At 38.0% G+C, this 17,230-nt stretch overlaps 1 protein-coding gene across 1 annotated transcript in view; it reads left to right on the top strand.

Moving 5' to 3' along the window:
• Positions 1-528: 528 nt before the first annotated feature.
• The window catches only part of GTF2B (general transcription factor IIB), a 31,617-nt gene continuing 14,915 nt past the window's right edge, over positions 529-17,230 (top strand). Inside the window, exons 1-2 of the mRNA XM_032867060.1 lie at positions 529-608; positions 5,331-5,437. Coding sequence (XP_032722951.1) covers positions 592-608; positions 5,331-5,437 — 124 coding nt within the window. The 5' untranslated portion in view covers positions 529-591. The remainder of the gene's footprint in view (positions 609-5,330; positions 5,438-17,230) is intronic.

The raw sequence follows: 17,230 nt of genomic DNA, 5'->3' as shown, positions 1-17,230 counted from the left end.
ACTATTACCCCTTGCGCCTAAAGGAGAAGGAACGTGCCTAAGAAGAAACAGCTTGCTAGCTGTTGACAGAGTCAGCATTGACACCTGTTCTGGCTGACCTAAGTGAATTTCTCTCTTTATTCCAAATTCCTTAAGCGGAATCGCCCCTCTGGGCAAGTAAGGACTTCGCTCAAACTGGCGTTGACTGACTCCAGGCTGGGGAGTGGGAGGGTAGTAAACTCTCGGGAATGCGGGCTTTGCCCCCCTACGACGGCCGGGTTCTCTTTGTATTTCGGCTCAGTCTCGCTGGGGGTATCTCTGGCGTAGCCTATTTGTAGAGTTACCTTGAGAATTCTCCTAAGTAGTTTTGTTGATTCGCTCAGCAACACAGCAAATCACAGAGACGGAATAGGAAAATAAGAAAACGCAAAGCACGTGGCGTAAAGAATCTCCCTTTCTTGGCCTTTCTCCCGACCCGTAGCCGCGCCCTATTACGACTGCGTGGGCGGCTCGCCTATAAAAGCCCGTCTTGGAGCGTCTCGTCGCCACAATCTTTTCCTGTTCTCGGTGCATCTGTTGTGGCTTTTAGCTGGGACCGCAGTGGCCGTGAAGATGGCGTCTACCAGCCGGTAAGTACGACTGGCCGAGCCAGGCTAGCCAAGGGGCGGGCGGAGAGTGGCAGAGCTGTTAGGCAGCCACCGGGGCTGCCGCGTCTGGCAAAGCGCTCCGGAGGTGCGGGGAGAGGCGGCTGACTGGCTTGGCCGACCCGGACAAAGGCACTTCCAGACGGCAGGGCTGTCAGGGGTGTCGCAGGGGGTACCGAGCCGTCGGCGTTACCATTCCAATGTCCTGGCTTGTTTTCTCGCCCAGGCATCACTCTGCGGGGGCCACTGTGTCCCCAGCCCCTGGTTTCGCGTCTTTTGGGGATATTTTAACCGTGTTTTTTCTTGTTAATTTTTTCTACGCTTGTTTTTCCAGCGGCTCAACCAGCCCACGATCTTTTCCAAAGAGCGGGAAAGGGTTAGTTCCAGGCCCTTATTGATCTGACAGCTAGAAAGTTAGGGACGTCAGCCTGATGGAAACTGATTACCATCCCGGAGGCCTTCTGAAATGGAAACTAGGGCATTTCCGAAGAGTTGATAAGTTCCCTTCTAAGAGGTTCATTTATTTATTTATTTATTTGTTTGCTTGCTTATTTATTTATTTATTTATTTAACAAACGTCTTCTGCATATTCCTGAAGAAAATTTTGCCTGTAGAAAATTACTTACATATGCTGGGAAGTCACTCTCTAAAATATTTTAAAAATGTGAAGTACTCCTATCTACAGGAAATGCATGCCGTGCCCTTAGAGGCAGCCTTTAATCCTGTGATCTGAAAAATGCTTGTAGACCCTAATTATATCTCTCATTACTACTATGAGGTAGATATTAGTATTTTTGCATCAGTGTAAACTGAGTCATGGCAGTGTTGACTTCTCCAAGGTTAGTGTTAGAACTAAGTGTAGAATCTCTTATCTATTTCCTGTTATCACACAGTTGGCCTCTAGTTAACTCAGAATGTATTAAAAGTATCAACTTAGTTCTATAGCTTCTGAGAGGTACCTTTGACATAATTTTTCTGAATTTATTATCATCTGTGGAATTGAGTTCCCAGTGAAAGCTGTTATCACAAAATAGCAAACTGGAGAAGTCCAGGCTCTTTTGTGGTAACTCCTAAGACTTACTGCTTTATGTTACTGTACTTTGTTTAAAAAAAAAAAAGGTGTCGGGGGAGGCAGTGTTAGCTAAAACAACTTGGAAACAACTCTTAAAGCCAATGACACTCTTGTTTACTGATTGTAATTCTATGATTGAATGCTCAATCATTCTGTCTGGGTGTGGCTCCATTGGGAAAGGCTTCCTTGTAGGTAGGTGGAAAACTTCAGCTTCCCAAAGATACCTATATACGACTTTACATTCTCTCATGGCAGTAGATCTGAAAGGTAAATGTCATATTTGGGCACAGCTTTTCCACATAATAGGACAGGAAATTGTGCTTGTTAGAAAAATTTGCAGCAGTTAAATATAGTAAGTTCATGTGATAGATTCTTTACCAAGAGAATACACTTTCCTTTGTGTGCCTTTATTTTCTTTGTTAAAAAATAATCTTGGAAATAAATTTTTCCAGACACATCCAGGTCTTAAATAGATGTGTCATTGCAGTTGTCCATCTAGAGTTTTTCTACCAGTGAGAACAACGGTAAATTTTGGTATTTCTGCCTTTAGCTTTTTTCCCCCTGAGTAAGATGCAGTTATTAGGTTATGAAACTGCCTGTGTTTTCACAGAGGAAAGCCAAATGTTGTGAGTTCAAAGCTAAACTCCACCACTATTCCGTGATTTCAGGCTAATCATTCTCTGAGTTTAATCTTTAGTAGGGAAATAACCCTTATTTTGTAAGGTTGCTTTGAAGATTAATATATATGTAGCACTGGATACACAGTAGGCACCCAATAAATCATAGCTATAAAGTGAGATTTGGGTTTATCTGGCTCCTTGGGGACTCTAAATTGTTTTAATGTCATTGATGGTTGTTTCTTCTTTCCATTTCATTTCTCTCCCTTACTTCCCCCACCACCCTACTGTGTGGTTCCTCTTTTGTATTATTCTTGTGGGTTTTCTGATTAAAGTTGACTATTGTGATTCATTTTATTTTGGATAGGTAACATACAAATATTGCAAAAAGAAGAAAAATGAAAAGCAGTTTCTTTTCTTCTCTAGCTCTCAGCCATCTAAAGTTCCCCCAAAGCAGCCATTATAACCAGTTTTTTTGTGTTTTCCTAACGATTCTATGATTTAACAGGCATGTTTAACAAACAGTGCTAACCTCTCTTCTTCCCCCAAAGTCTGTTGTAAACAGTTTGCTGCCTTGCTTTTTATCTTTTTCACCTACCTTTTAAGTACACAGTTCAGTTACAAAATGAGCACATAAACATAGCTACCACCCAGGTCAAGAAATTAAATACCACTAGCACCCTGGAAGCCTCCTCTTGACCTCAGCCGTTACCCCTTTTCCAAAGATAACCACCTCCCAACTTCTAACACTGTAGATTTGTTTTGCCCACTTTAAAGTTTCTATAGATGGCCTGTGTTTTCCTGTGTCTAGTTTCTTTTGATCAGCATTTTGAGAGTCATCTTTGTTACTGTGTGTAAGTGTAATTCATTTTTTTTTTCCAGTTTTGTATAAAATCCCTAAGGGCACCTGGATTGTTCAGTTGGTTAAGCATCTGACTCTTGGTTTTGGCTCAGATCATGATCTTCCTTGTGGGATCGAGCCCTGCATCAGGGCTCTGTGCTCTGTGTGGAGTCTGCTTCAGATTCTCACTCCCTCTCCCTCACACTTTCTCTCTCTCTCTCTCTCTCAAATAAATAAAGAAAATCTTAAAAAAAAATCCCTAACTTACTCTTTTTACTTAGAGTATTGAGATGTTTACATATCATTTATGTACATACACAAGATGTTCTACTTTTTTAATAATGCAAAATAAATTAGTCTGTATCCTTGTATACTGTGTGCCATATGGCTGCCTATTTGTAATTACTATTCTGCAGAGATTTTCCTTTATTTCAATAGTTTTTCATAATTTATACTGACTTAATTTATCACACTTTATTAAAATATTTCCGTTATAGGAATTTATGGAATAAGTGTGACTATAAAACAAACTTCCATTCCCCCATTTTCCTAATGAAAAGATCCAAGACATGTTTTGGTTAACTTGAATATATACATTTTGGGGATGTGGAATATTAGTTTTCAGTGGGAATCAGCTATGTTGAGAATTAACACTCCGAATTATATTTGCTGACATTTGGAAATTTATCCAAAAACCACAAATACCTGCTTACTTACCGTAAGAATGGTTAATGATGTCTTTTTAAATGTATATTTGTGGGGTGTTTTGTTTTTGTTTTTTCAAAAATTTTATTTATTTGTTAGCACATGTACAGGAGAGAGAGAGAGAATGAGAGCAGGAGCCCGTAGGGGCAGGAGGAGAGGGAGAGGATCCCAAGACCCTGAGATTATGACCCGAGTCAAAGGCAGAAGCTTAACTGACTGAGCCACACAGGCGCCCCTAGGTGTATATTCATGATGACCATAACATAACCTGTGTTGTAGTATTTCAACTGAACTTTTTTTTTTTTTTTTAAAGATTTTATTTATTTGACACACAGAGAGAGAAATCACAAGCAGGCAGAGAGGCAGGCAGAGAGAGAGAGAGGAGGAAACAGGCTCCCTGCTCAGCAGAGAGCCCGATGTGGGGCTCGATCCCAGGACCCTGAGATCATGACCTGAGCCGAAGGCAGAGGCTTTAACCCACTGAGCCACCCAGGCGCCCCTCAACTGAACTTTTAAAGAGGACTTACTTTCCATGATATCAAACACTTATGATTGTGAGAGAAATAACTACTAAATCTATGTAAAATATCTTTTTTGCTTTTTATTTTATTTTTAATTTATTATTATTCTTTTTTAAAATAAGCTCTATGCCCAGTGTGGGGCTTGAACTCACAACCCTGAGATCAAGAGTCAGATGCTCTCCTCCCTGAGCCAGCCAGGCACCCCTCTTGTTGCTTGTTAAAACTGATTCTTTTATGTCATTTAAGATTGATGTGTCTCCCTAAACTGCTTCATTTTCAAAATAGAATAATTGAACACATTAGTACTATCACAAGTAGATTAAAAAATAGATTTTAAAACCATCTCTTGAATGGTAGCAAACTCATTTTTTGGACTAAATGAAATCTTCAGGTCTTAAGTTCAGCAGAGGCACATCTGTCACCCTCATCTGTCCACTTGTTAGGTTCAGTGCACTCTTCTAAATCTGTTACTAAAATATCCAGCAAGTAGGGAAAAAAACAAAAACAAAACAGACTTGAAATTCATTCTCTCACAGGGGAAATAAGTGATTAAGTCACACAAACCAGATGATTATATGTAAATGCCACAAGTTATGGTAGCCAGTCATTTCTGTGCTAATTAAGATTTTTAAAGATCCTAGTAGCCTGCTTGTTAAGAGAAAAAAAACTTACTTTCCATTTAGGTTTTGAAAGCCTTCCATATCTGCCAACCATTAACTGTTCTTAGAAAAAAGAATTCTAATGGAATCTATCTGTGTTAATTACTAGCTGGAATTACAAGTTACCTAACTGGGATGTTTACTTTGGAGATTTAGCTTAAGTGTATTATACATATATAGTATTGAGAAAGTGTTCAAAATTTTCCTTTATCCCTCCTTCCCCTGCCCACAAAAGACTACTTTGTTACATGTTGGTTGGGAGAATATAATTTTTTTTTTTTTCCCCATTTAGCTTGGATGCTCTTCCAAGAGTCACGTGTCCAAACCATCCAGATGCGATTTTAGTGGAGGATTACAGAGCTGGTGATATGATCTGTCCAGAATGTGGCCTCGTTGTAGGTGAGTAGTTATTATGGTTTTAATTGAAATCACTATTTTGGGTACTTGGCTTTTGTATATTTCCCAAAGTTTCTTTTAATGAATACATTTTGATTTTTTTCCCTTACAGGTAATTCATTATACAACTAACAAAAAGAATTAGGGGAAAAACAAGAGTAAAATCAGAAATACCATATTTTATTGTGTATACAGATGTATATCCTTCATAATGTGGGGTATGAGGGAACATTTAAAATCGAGACAGCCAATCCAAAAGAAAAGGCCCTCAGTCCTCAGTCTCCTGAGTCCTTAGGTTTTTGTTTTGTTTTGTTTTTAAGATTTTCTTTACTGAGAGAGTGCATGCGCATGTGCCCCAGCACAGAGGGAGAAAGAGAAGCAGACTCCCTGATGAGTGAGCCGAGAGCCTGAGGCAGGGTTCAATGATCCCAGTACCCCAAGATCATGACTTGAGCCAAAGGCAGAAGCTTAACTGTTGGGGGGAGGTGGTGACACACTTGTGTTTATGAAATAATAAGGTGCACCTGGGTGGGCCAGTCAGTTAAGCATCTGACTCTTGGTTTTGGCTCAGGTCATGATCTCAAGGTTGTGGGATCCAGCCCCACATCAGACTGTGTGCTCAGCATGGAGTGTGCTGGAGATTTTCCCTCCCTAGCCCTCCTCTTCTGCTCCTCCCCTTGCTCGCTCGCTCTCTGTAAAAATAAATAAGTCTTTTTTTTTTTTAAGTGAATAAATTTAATCGATTTTTGTGGCTTTTAGATATTTTTTATTTTATTTTTTATTTTTGATTTGATTTGATTTTTTTTAAAGATTTTATTTGTTTATTTGACAGAGATCACAAGTAGGCAGAGAGGCAGGCAGAGAGAGAGGAAGGGAAGTAGGCTTCCCATTGAGCAGAGAGCCCGATGCGAAGCTCTATCCCAGGACCCTGGGATCATGACCTGAGCCAAAGGCAGAGGCTTTAACCCACTGAGCCACCCAGGCTCCCCACTTTTAGATATTTAAATAAGATCTGTTTTAGAGTAATAAATGTGTATCTATACTGAGTCCCATTCAAAGCCTTTTAGTTAATGAATCCAATCACTTATGTAGAATGATTTATTTATGAACTTCTGATATAAAATTGCTGTTGTCAAAAATACTGCTTCTTAAAATTTTCATTTTGTTCCTGCTTGCTCACTTATCCAGATATGTAGCCGAATTTTGAATAGAGATGGTCTGTTCTAAAATTATTCTTATGGTGGGGTTGCAGCTAGCACCTTAAAAAAGGAGTGATACTTAGCCATTTGAAATACTCAGAAATGAAATTGCTAGTAGGACTATGGGACATACAACAGAAACATTGGTGGTGATATATTGTGGAATTGTCTTATTTGGAAGACATCTGTAATACTCATCCAGGTAGGCTGCTTGCCTCAGACCTCCAGTGGGAGTTTTAAATCATACAGAGTCACTAATAGGAATTAAAATCCACTTACAATTAATTGAATTCTACTCAGTAAACAATGCTAACAGCTTATACATGCTGGGCACGGTTTTAAATGATTTACGTATTCACTCAATTTATCCTCAGAGAAAACTTTGAGGACAGTACTAATAATTATCTTCGTTTTGGAGATGAGAAACTGAAGTTGCGTGTGGCAGTGACGCTCCACTGTCTGTGTAGAGTCAAATTTCTATCCTAGATTGCCTTTCCTAGTAAAATGAGTTCAGTGTGAGATAGGCATCCTGTGAGCCACCACCTGTTTTATATATGACCTACCTGCTAAGCATGGCTTTTACATTTTAAAGAGGTTGAAAAAAATCAAAAGGATAATAATGTTTTGGGACATATGAAAATAATACCAAATTCAAATTTAGTGTCCGTTGCCCATACATAAAGTTTTATTGGACCCAGCCACACTTCGTGGTATCTGTTGTCCATGACTGCTTTCACGTTATGACCGCAGGATTTAGTAGTTGCAACAGAAACCAGACGTGGCACATCTCATCACACTGCTGCGCAGTGCACTGTAAATCCCAGTAATGCAGTTAAAACTCCTCAGCATCTGAGTACAAAGCCTATCTCCATACTGCAACATTTTATTTTGTTACCATTGCATACCCATTGTAAAAACGAAATGGAAAAAAGTGAACTTCAAAAGTCATGCTTCTAAGGTACAGTGGAATGTGGGGTTTTTTTGTTATTGAATTAGATGGCAAGCGCTGTATTTATTATGCAGTGATACCATAGCTCTGCTAGAAGAGTACAGTTGACATTACCAGATAAGCACTCACCACACCAACTCAGTAAAAACAATGATCAGGAAATTTAGAAAATGTAAAGGTGAATATCTCATCACAGCAGAATTTCTTCACAAAAATCACAGAATAAAAATAAGGCTGCAGTTAAAGGAAGTTTCTGAGTGGCTTATTCGTAGCCCATGCAGGGAAAGCCATTAACCAATGATGAGTTAACTAATTTCGTGTTTGATTGTCATAGCTGAAGAAACATGTCCAGAAAAAATAAACTTGTTTAAGATGATTAGCCTCCGTGAAAAAAACAGTTGCCTGAATAGTTGAGGACTCTGGGAGCAACATCAATAGTCAATTAAAAGTCCAGGCAAATTTCAAGTATTTCCCCTGGACTCTTGATACTAGATAGATGTTACTGAGTTGTTTATTCAAGGTGACGGTGCAGTTTTTAAGAGTTTGAATCATCTGCATAGGAGAAACTATTTTTAAAGAAGTTATAAAAACGCTAATTCAGTACAACCTGAAGGGGAGTCTGCTAAGATGTGTTACAAATGATGGTGGTAAAAATGCATGTGGGAGAAGACTTAGTTGGACAAATTTCAAAGATTGTGAAAATGTAATATTTTTAAAGCCTGTAGTTCTGTATTCATCAGCAGATACATTGTGGAGAAGGTTTGAATCTATCATGTTGCTGATCAGTAACAGTATCAGTAGTGAACTTCATTCACTCTCAGGGACTTAACTGTCGTCGCTTCTGTGAATCATTGTCAGAAATAGACTTGCCTACCACACAGTAATTTGCTAGTTTAGCAGCAGCAAAGCTTTCCTGTAATTGTTTTTGAGCTCAGGGCCAAGTTGGAATTTTTCTAGATGCACTACTGCCTTCAACCACTGCTATTGAACACTGAATGGCTTTAGAAATTAGCTTTTGCTCTAGACTTGCTAATATTAATTTAACCTAGAATTGTAAGGAAAAATCGTGCCTATATGTTAAAATTGCACTGTAGGAAAGTCAATTTGACAATAACTAACATTATTTGAATCACAAGTAACGTCAAATTAATGTATTTTATATACTTTCATTGCTGTCAGAAGTTTAAACAGGAACTAGGATCTTCATTCCCACACCAATCTGAAACAGGTATATTTTCCAAACTCAAACTACATTTTAATCAGTGTTTTTCAGACCCGGATGCAAAGGAAATTTTCATATTTCAGAATCCGTTTAACTCTGCAATTAAGGAGCTCCCACCTAACCTTCAATTGGGAGTGATTAATCTACAATGTAATGACATGTTAAAAGGCAAAATATCAGAAGAATGTAATAAAATTCTATAAATGCCTTTCAAGCAATGAATATGCTCAATTAAAATCATACGTGCAGATTAATATCAGTATTTGGCAGTACTTATCTGTGTGTGAAAAAGACTTTTTAAAAAATGAAATACATAAATTCCTGTTAACACAGCATTGACAGATGAACATTTGTAATTGATTTTGATGATAGAGAATGCTAACCGAATTCCAATTAAGTGAAGTATTTTCATCCCAAAAGAGAATTCTATTCTTTCTCAGTAGTAGATGCTTTATTACAACAAACTATTATTATATCTTTAATTTTATCAATTAAAAAATTACTGGAGTTTTCCATTTTATGTAAGTGCCTCAGTTTAGCCTCTTGACCCACAAAATGTAAAATATTTGCTATTTGGTCCTTCACAGAAAATGTTTGCCAGCCTGTAAGTTGAATGAGCGCGTTCTAATTCCCACAGTATTAAGATCAAACTGATAGTATGTCAGAGTGAGACTGAGACAGAGGACTGAACATAATTTCGGCTGTACTAAATGTAGTCATTTAAAAAATGGTGCAGAAATTTTGCATCAGCCCTTCTGTCAGCGTCACTTCTACTTTAGATGGTTGTGTAAGATGAACCAACTGGAAAAGGAAGATCTCTAATCCACAAGGCTTACATGCTTTTTTGTGCTTGGAATCCCTAATTTTTATTTGTTTTCTGCTTCTATCAAACCAAAGGAAGTTAATTATCTTTTAGTTTGCTTCTATTTACTTATCAGTCTTGAACACCAGCATTGGAGCTACTATATTTTATCCTAATTAAAGCAACTGGCCTAATTATGAGGCCTGAAAATTAAAAAATATAATCTGATTAAACTTCCTTTTTATACAAAGAAATATCTTTTTGTGATAATTGGTTTTTCTGACATCAAATACAACAACAAACACCTGTTTTAAAATACACAGTAGCCTCATTCATGTGTTTGTGGTTCAGTGTGTAATTTAACCTGCAGTGGGTCCTGCAAGTGAAGGATCCATTCCGCGAGGGCGGCTAGGCAGGAGTCTGCTAGGAAAGTGCCGTTTTGTTGAAAAGAACACCAGATTATATTGAGAAGAGCTTAAATGAACATGACAGTCCATGAGTCTAAATTTTAAAAACATGTGTACGTGTATACATATATACACAAACGTATATTGCTGTCTTAGAGCCATCATAAATTGAGGTTGTGTTCTGTATTTAATTGGCTTTGCATTAACTTGCTGGTTTAAAGGCGTATGCTCTCTGTTGCCAGCTTGGTTCTGCCTTTATCTCACATGCTACGGAGACAGGGCAGAAATTAGTCTGGGCACCTATTCTGCAGTCCACTAGGGCATAAAATTTGTGGCTTTTTTAATATTTAAGATATTGATATTCAATAGAGATTTAAATCCAGGTGTCGTCATGTGCTTTCTAATAAATAATCTTGGTTTACATGGTTTGAATGTGCTTGCCATAACATTTTACCTTATGTGAAACTCTCCAGATTATATCATTTTATTGAATAAGCATTTTCGATAGCCTTTGATTTAAATAATCAGACAACCTTAGAAACTGGGAACTCTTAGAATTGTTTTTGAACAAGTCTATACTTAATATTTAATTTGTGCTTAAACTTGGGGCAGTCTGTTGTCACTAACTCCTCTTAATTTCAAACTCAACACTAGCTACTGCTCACCTGCCCTCTTCAGAGCCATTTATTACCCCTCTCAACAGAGCCCATTGCCATCATCTTTTTTTGTGAAATAATTCATAATATGAAGAAAAATACTTATCTCCTATGATGATAAACTGCCTTGACTCCAGTCTCGAACAACACTTTTCTCACTGTCCTTCAAGCCTTCATTCATAGGCTTCTTGAGGCCCACCACTCAGTCTCAAAACTGGTACCCACAGTGTTGTAGGTTTTTCTTAAAGCAGCTTATAACTTTCAGGAACCAGTTTCTGTTTCAATTACATGACAAGCTACCTGAGAACTTAGTGGCTTATACCAATCATTTTATGTTGGTTATGATTTTATGGGTCAGTAATTTGGGAAAGACTCCTCTGGGCCATTGTTTCTTTCCACACGGCACTAGCTGGACTTGGAGGATCCACTCCCATGATGGCTTTTTCTTTTTCTTGCCTTTTTTTTTTTTTTTTTCTTAAATAAGATTGTATTTATTTATTTGACAGAGCACAAGCAGGGAGCGACAGAGGGAGAGGGAGAAACAGGCTCTCTCTGCCAAGCCAGGGTCCTGGGATGGAAGGTACATCCTTGGTCATGATAATTTGAGTCCTTCACATACTAACACACTCTTATCCAGAACCAGTCATAGGGCCCACCTAAACTAGAAGGGGTGGAGATACAGGTACGACCTCAGTGTGAGATAGATAAAGTCATGTTTCTGAAGAACATGTTGATGAGAGATTATTGCTGCCATCTTTGGAGAATAGTTTGTCAAGCTTTCAGTGTCTTTTAATATTTTCCCCCATGTTTAAGTGGTTGTGTGATATTTAGTTTCATCTGTACTTGGGATGTTCCCAATAGTTTGTGACTATTTTTAATACTATTTAACATGTAATAATTGTCTGACTAGTAAAAGTCATTTTTATTTTTTATTTGAATTACATGATTTTTATTTTAAACATGGAAAGTACTATGATTTGTCACTGGCTATTTAATCTTACAAGTGATCCTTAGGATATTGGTAGTGGTCTCAAAATAAGGCCAGTCTTTTTTTTTTTTTTTTTTTAAAGATTTTTATTTATTTGACAGACAGATCACAAGTAGGCAGAGAGGCAGGCAGAGAGAGAGGAGGAGGAGGCAGGCTCCCTGCTGAGCAGAGAGCCCGATGTGAGGCTCAATCCCAGGACCCTGGGATCATGACCTGAGCCGAAGGCAGAGGCTTTAACCACTGAGCCACCCAGGCGCCCCTAAGGCCAGTTTTTAAAGCAAATCTTTGTCATTTCTACAATGAAACTCTTGGCTCTACTGCACTGTTTTGTGGGGTTTTCCCCACATATCCTAAGTGTGATTGTGTCACTGTAAAAATTGAGCACTAGGTGGCAGTATAATCCTATTTAGACTATCAATTTGTTCATAAATTTGACCTTGTACGTTGTTTATAGTCCACAAAGTATTAGGTTAGTAAACTGCTGTAATAGTTGTTAAAACACAAAATTGGTTATGACTTTTATAAATTAGGATTTCAAATAAGGTATTTAGATCTAATGGTATCATTTCTACTTAAAACTACTTTTTATGTGCCATTTAAAACTGAAGTCTTTCATTGTTCTTTAAAGGAATACAAGGAAAATACCAGAAAATAGTAAAGTTAGATTTAAATGAGGAAAATGACCCAATTTAACCTCTCATTCCTAAAGTCTTTCTGGATATTGTTTATATCAGTGCATCTGAAGCATGAATGTGCATTAAGAATCAGTTGTTTAAAGATTCCAGACCCCATTTCTTGAAATTCTATCTCAGGTCATACATCAGTAACATTAAGAAACACAAATCTATACTATTGACTTTACAGTTTACCACATTTTTTGAGATCGTCTGTACTTTTGGAGTTTTTACCTTTATTTCCATATTTTCCATGTCTCCAGACTGCAAATTCCTGTGGGGCAGAGATCTCATGTGTCCATAGCTCCTAGTATAACTAGTGGCCTTCGTGAGCTGTGGAACTATAACCAAGTAACATAATTTTTCCAAGCTTAACTTTGTTCATGTGTAAAATAAGTCGCAGCCTCCCCCCCAACCCGAAAGTCCAAAACAGGGAGCAGATACCATACAACTCAGAATTGTTAGGAATTGTTAAAAATTAAATGAGATAATGTATAAAATGTATAGTATGAAATTTCAGTGATACATATTTGGGGTTACAAGTATTCCTTTTTTCTTGCAGAAAAAGCAGGTTATTCTAAGTCTATGATGCCATTCATCATAGCAAGTCAGTTGCAAAATTTGAGTGGGTCTGCCATATGCAGTGCTCTCCAACTGTAGCGTTTTAAAGATTGCCAGATTACCATCTTTAAATATGCATTACAGTGTTTCCTAAAGGAGAAAATTGAGGAATATTCACTTTCATATTCTTGCTTTGGTACCTCTTGTAAGCCCTCAGAGCCAGCCTTCTTACCTAATTTTGAATTTTCCATTTAGATGCTACTTTACCTTAAGCATCAGAGAATTACTAATCTTACTGGGTTAACACAACCACTCTGAGGGAAACTGAGGCTTGGAGTACTTAGGTAATTAGCTCAAGATTTCACATCTAGTAAGTGACAGAGCCACTCAAATCCAGATCTGTAGGACTTAACAAACCTGTTTCTGTTAAGGTGCTGTGCTGGTCAGGGGGAGAGATAGAGTTCAAATGCTCTAAGCAAGCTCTGGAGCAACTCTTTGGCTAGTATGTGGAAGGAAGAGGTGCATTAGCACAACATAGCATGGTGAAAGCTCTATTCCAGATCTTCCCAGTTTGGTGAGAACACGAAGGAAGCAGTGACTTCCTGGGGAAATTACTGTTGAATTTACACTGAAACATCATTAAGTGTGGGTAAGGGTTTGTGGAGGGAAGGTCATTCCAAGTGGAGGGGAAAAGAAACATGCCCATAGGATAGAAGCCTGAGAGTGTTAGTATGTGAACGACTCAAATTATCATGATTAAGGATGTACCTTCAATCAGAGCTGCAGTTCCTTAGCTTAGATGCTGCTGTTGCTGCTGCCAACCTGCCTGTATTTGAGGAAATAAGAGATGTATTCAGATTCTCAGGGATGGAATTATAATGCATGTTCCTTTCCAAAAGTAATTATACTCTCGACTTGCACAGCTTTTTGTTTTCTAAAGTATCTGTTGACCAGATATCTCTTGAAAATTGTCTTTAATGCAAGCTTTCTGTTAAGAATGTACTATAACCCTAAACTAAAAATTAGGATTCTTTGAAATAGTGTAAGGAGGAATGGTAGGAAGGGGTAGATGATTGAGGAAGATGTGGAAGCTAATGATGCATTTCATTTTCAGCATTAGATGTAACACATGTAGTGTGTTGACCTAAACAGTTTTCCAGAGCATCTTAATTTTTTTAAATTAAAAAACTCAATGCTTGGTTACCTTGAGTAATGCATTCTAATTATCGAACTTTTTTTTTTTTTAAGGATTTTATTTATTCATTTGACGGAGAGAGATCACAAGTAGGCAGAGAGGCAGACAGAGGAGGGGAAGCAGGCTCCCCGCCGAGCAGAGAGCCCAATGTGGGGCTCGATCCTAGGACCCTGGGATCATGACCTGAGCCGAAGGCAGAGGCTTTAACCCACTGAGCCACCCAGGTGCCCCTGATTATTGAACTTTTATACTTGGCATGTTTTGGAAAGTTTTTTAGTTTCAAATTCAGTGGTTTATAAAAAATTTTTTTTAAAGATTTTATTTATTTATTTGACAGAGCACAAGCAGGGGAACAGCAGAAGGAGAGGGATAAGCAGACTCCCCACTGAGGGGGGAGCCCAATGTAGGACTTGATCCTAGGACCCCAGGATCATGACCTGAGCGGAAGGCAGACACCTAACCAACTGAGCTACCCAGGCACCAAATTAAATGGTTTTAATTAATCTACCTTTTGAAAACAAGTAATTTGAGAATGTTGTTCTAAGACTCCTACTTCTGAATTCTACCCCTGGTTAAATACCAAAATGCTTAAATCACTTTCCAGGAAGGTGGCAGAAAGAATTGAAATTTAGTGTGATTCCTCTTAATACCCTTTTTAAAAAAATTCCTTTATTAATTTACAAGAAAAACCAAAAACATTCTGAGGCTAGGTCAGGCCTAGAAGATCACACTCTGCAGTGTTGGCTTTCTGGCTGCTTTTGGTATGTTGCAGTTTTCCCCTGCACTGTTTAGATTGTTACCATAGCCATTCTGGTTTTAATATTGGACTACAAAATATCTCTGGTTGGATTTATAGTTTATAGCTTGCATGGTAAGGAGGTTAGATATTTGTTTGTCTTGGGGTACTATTTAGACTATAAGGCAAAGTGCCTTGGTTCTACAGGACATTCTCTCTTACCTTCTTTCTCTCCTACCCCATTATTCCTTATAGTGGTAGAGGCCACTGCTTATTGCCCGATAACTACTATCTCACTCTTTGTTTAGTAGTAGAATCCCCATGTTTTAACTGGGCATGTGGCTGCCCAACTTCATTACAGCTAGGTATGAACATGTGATCTAACCAGTGGGTTGTAAGTAGAACAGGTATGTGCAACTCTAGATCCTGCCATAAGGGATATACCCTCCTTTTTTCTCCTTCCCACTGGCTGGAATACAGACATGGTAAAAGGAACCACCAACAGGCATCTTACACTGCAAATCCTAGTCATGATAAAGAGGGCTTTTTAGGGGCGACTAAGTGGCTCAGTTGTTTAGGCAACTACCTTCAGCTCAGGTCATAATCCCAGGGTCAGGCTCCCTACTCCTCAGGGAGCCTGCTTCTCCCTCTCCCTCTGCCTGCCACTCCCTCGGCATGTGCTCTCTCTCAAATAAATAAATCTTAAAAAAAAAAAAAAGAAGATGGCTTATTAAAAAGATCAGAGGAGCTTGGGTCACAGTAGCCTAGGATTATTAACTGTGGACTGTAAATGTGAGAAAGTTCTGTCTTGTTTTTGCTACTATGATTTTTGCTTTAATTATAAATCTGTATCCTTCCTAATAAATTTCTAGAGTCCTGGGAATTTATTTTATTTGGGTCATCTGTTAACTGCCAGTGACTGTGGGTACCCAGAGAGACTGAGAATTCCTGGTGACCGTAGATTGGAAGTTTTTCTGATATAACTGCCACCACTGGACATGGATTTGATAGTTCTTCAGTACACAATGGATGAGCAGAAAAGTCAGTGTGAGGCTTATGAGTAAAAACTACAAAGACAATGACATAGTTTACTAAAAGAAAGTTAGAAAATAACTTATTTTTTATAATCAGTGAAATAAAGCTTCCATAATATTTCTATTAAATATTGTCAGAAAGAAAGAAGGGAGCACAAGGAGACAAACACAGCAAAGCTGTTGTAGATAAATTGAATCCGTAAAGCAGAGAAGAAATCTGAACATAAAGAGTGAATGAGAAGGTGCTAAAGACAAGATGGTCATTGTGGTACTACTTGAAGATCCAAGGGAATATGATAAAGTATTAAAGGTACAACAGAAAATGTTACATTTGTGGTATAAGATCCTCAGTTGCAAATCAAGAATCCCACACACTAGTGGGAGTATGTCTTTTAAACATTTAAAAAATGTCCTTAGTAAAGACTTGCGAGAAACCACTAAAGTTAATAACACTGATTCCTCGGTTTACTGTAAGACAGAAAAAGGAAGTACTAGAACAATCTTTTTTATGAATGTATACATAAATCCCACAAAATATAGTGCTTAATTCTGCTTGCTGATTGTCCTATGGAATAGCATTGATGACTGTTTGCTGATATTTCTGGTTCTTCTCCTTTGAGCCACATGATACGTTTATGCTTTCCCACCCCCTTTGAAGTTAAGTATCATTCCCGTGACCGTCTCTGGCCAAGGTCAGGTGAGTGGAAATGTTACTGTTAGAAACTGTTAAGTCCATGCATAACTTTCCACCTTCTTTTACCCCCCCCCCGCCGTAACATGTCTCAAGTGGTAGGAATTCTATCAATCCTTGAATGAGTATGGCATAGAAAGCTGTCCTATCCCTATATAGACATGTGGTATAAGAAAGAAATCTTCGTTTCAAGCCACTGACCTGAAATCATTTACTACTCCAGAATAACTTGATTTATCCTAACATATAAGTGCTAGAAGACTAATAACCCACAAACAACTGTGGCTAACTTTTATAATGTAAAAAGATAGTATTGTAAGGAACGCTATGTTTTGCTAAGATGACAGACATTTTATGAACTCAGCACATTCCTAATAGAAGATACTCTGCATTAGAGTAGAATGATGCTTTAATAGATGACAGATTTGTTCACCTGTTATTTTTATGAATAATGTTGAAATATTGGAGATATTTCTGTTTTAAATCAAAGGCATTGTTTTCAAAGTTCTGACAAGCGCTGTAGATATAAAATGGAAATGGAAGTTAAGGCATTGGAAGAGGAATAAGTTCTTTGCTACTGATGGGATTCTATATCTAGAATATTCAGATCAAATTTTAAAAATTAATAGTCTATTAAAAGTAGCTGAATATAAGCATATAAAATATTATAGCAATTACTAGT

This window comes from Lontra canadensis, unplaced genomic scaffold (assembly GCF_010015895.1).
Source record: "Lontra canadensis isolate GAN:19392208 unplaced genomic scaffold, GSC_riverotter_1.0 scaffold33, whole genome shotgun sequence".
In the NCBI taxonomy this organism is placed as follows: Eukaryota; Metazoa; Chordata; class Mammalia; order Carnivora; family Mustelidae; genus Lontra; species Lontra canadensis.
This window is presented reverse-complemented; position numbering and strand designations above follow the sequence as displayed.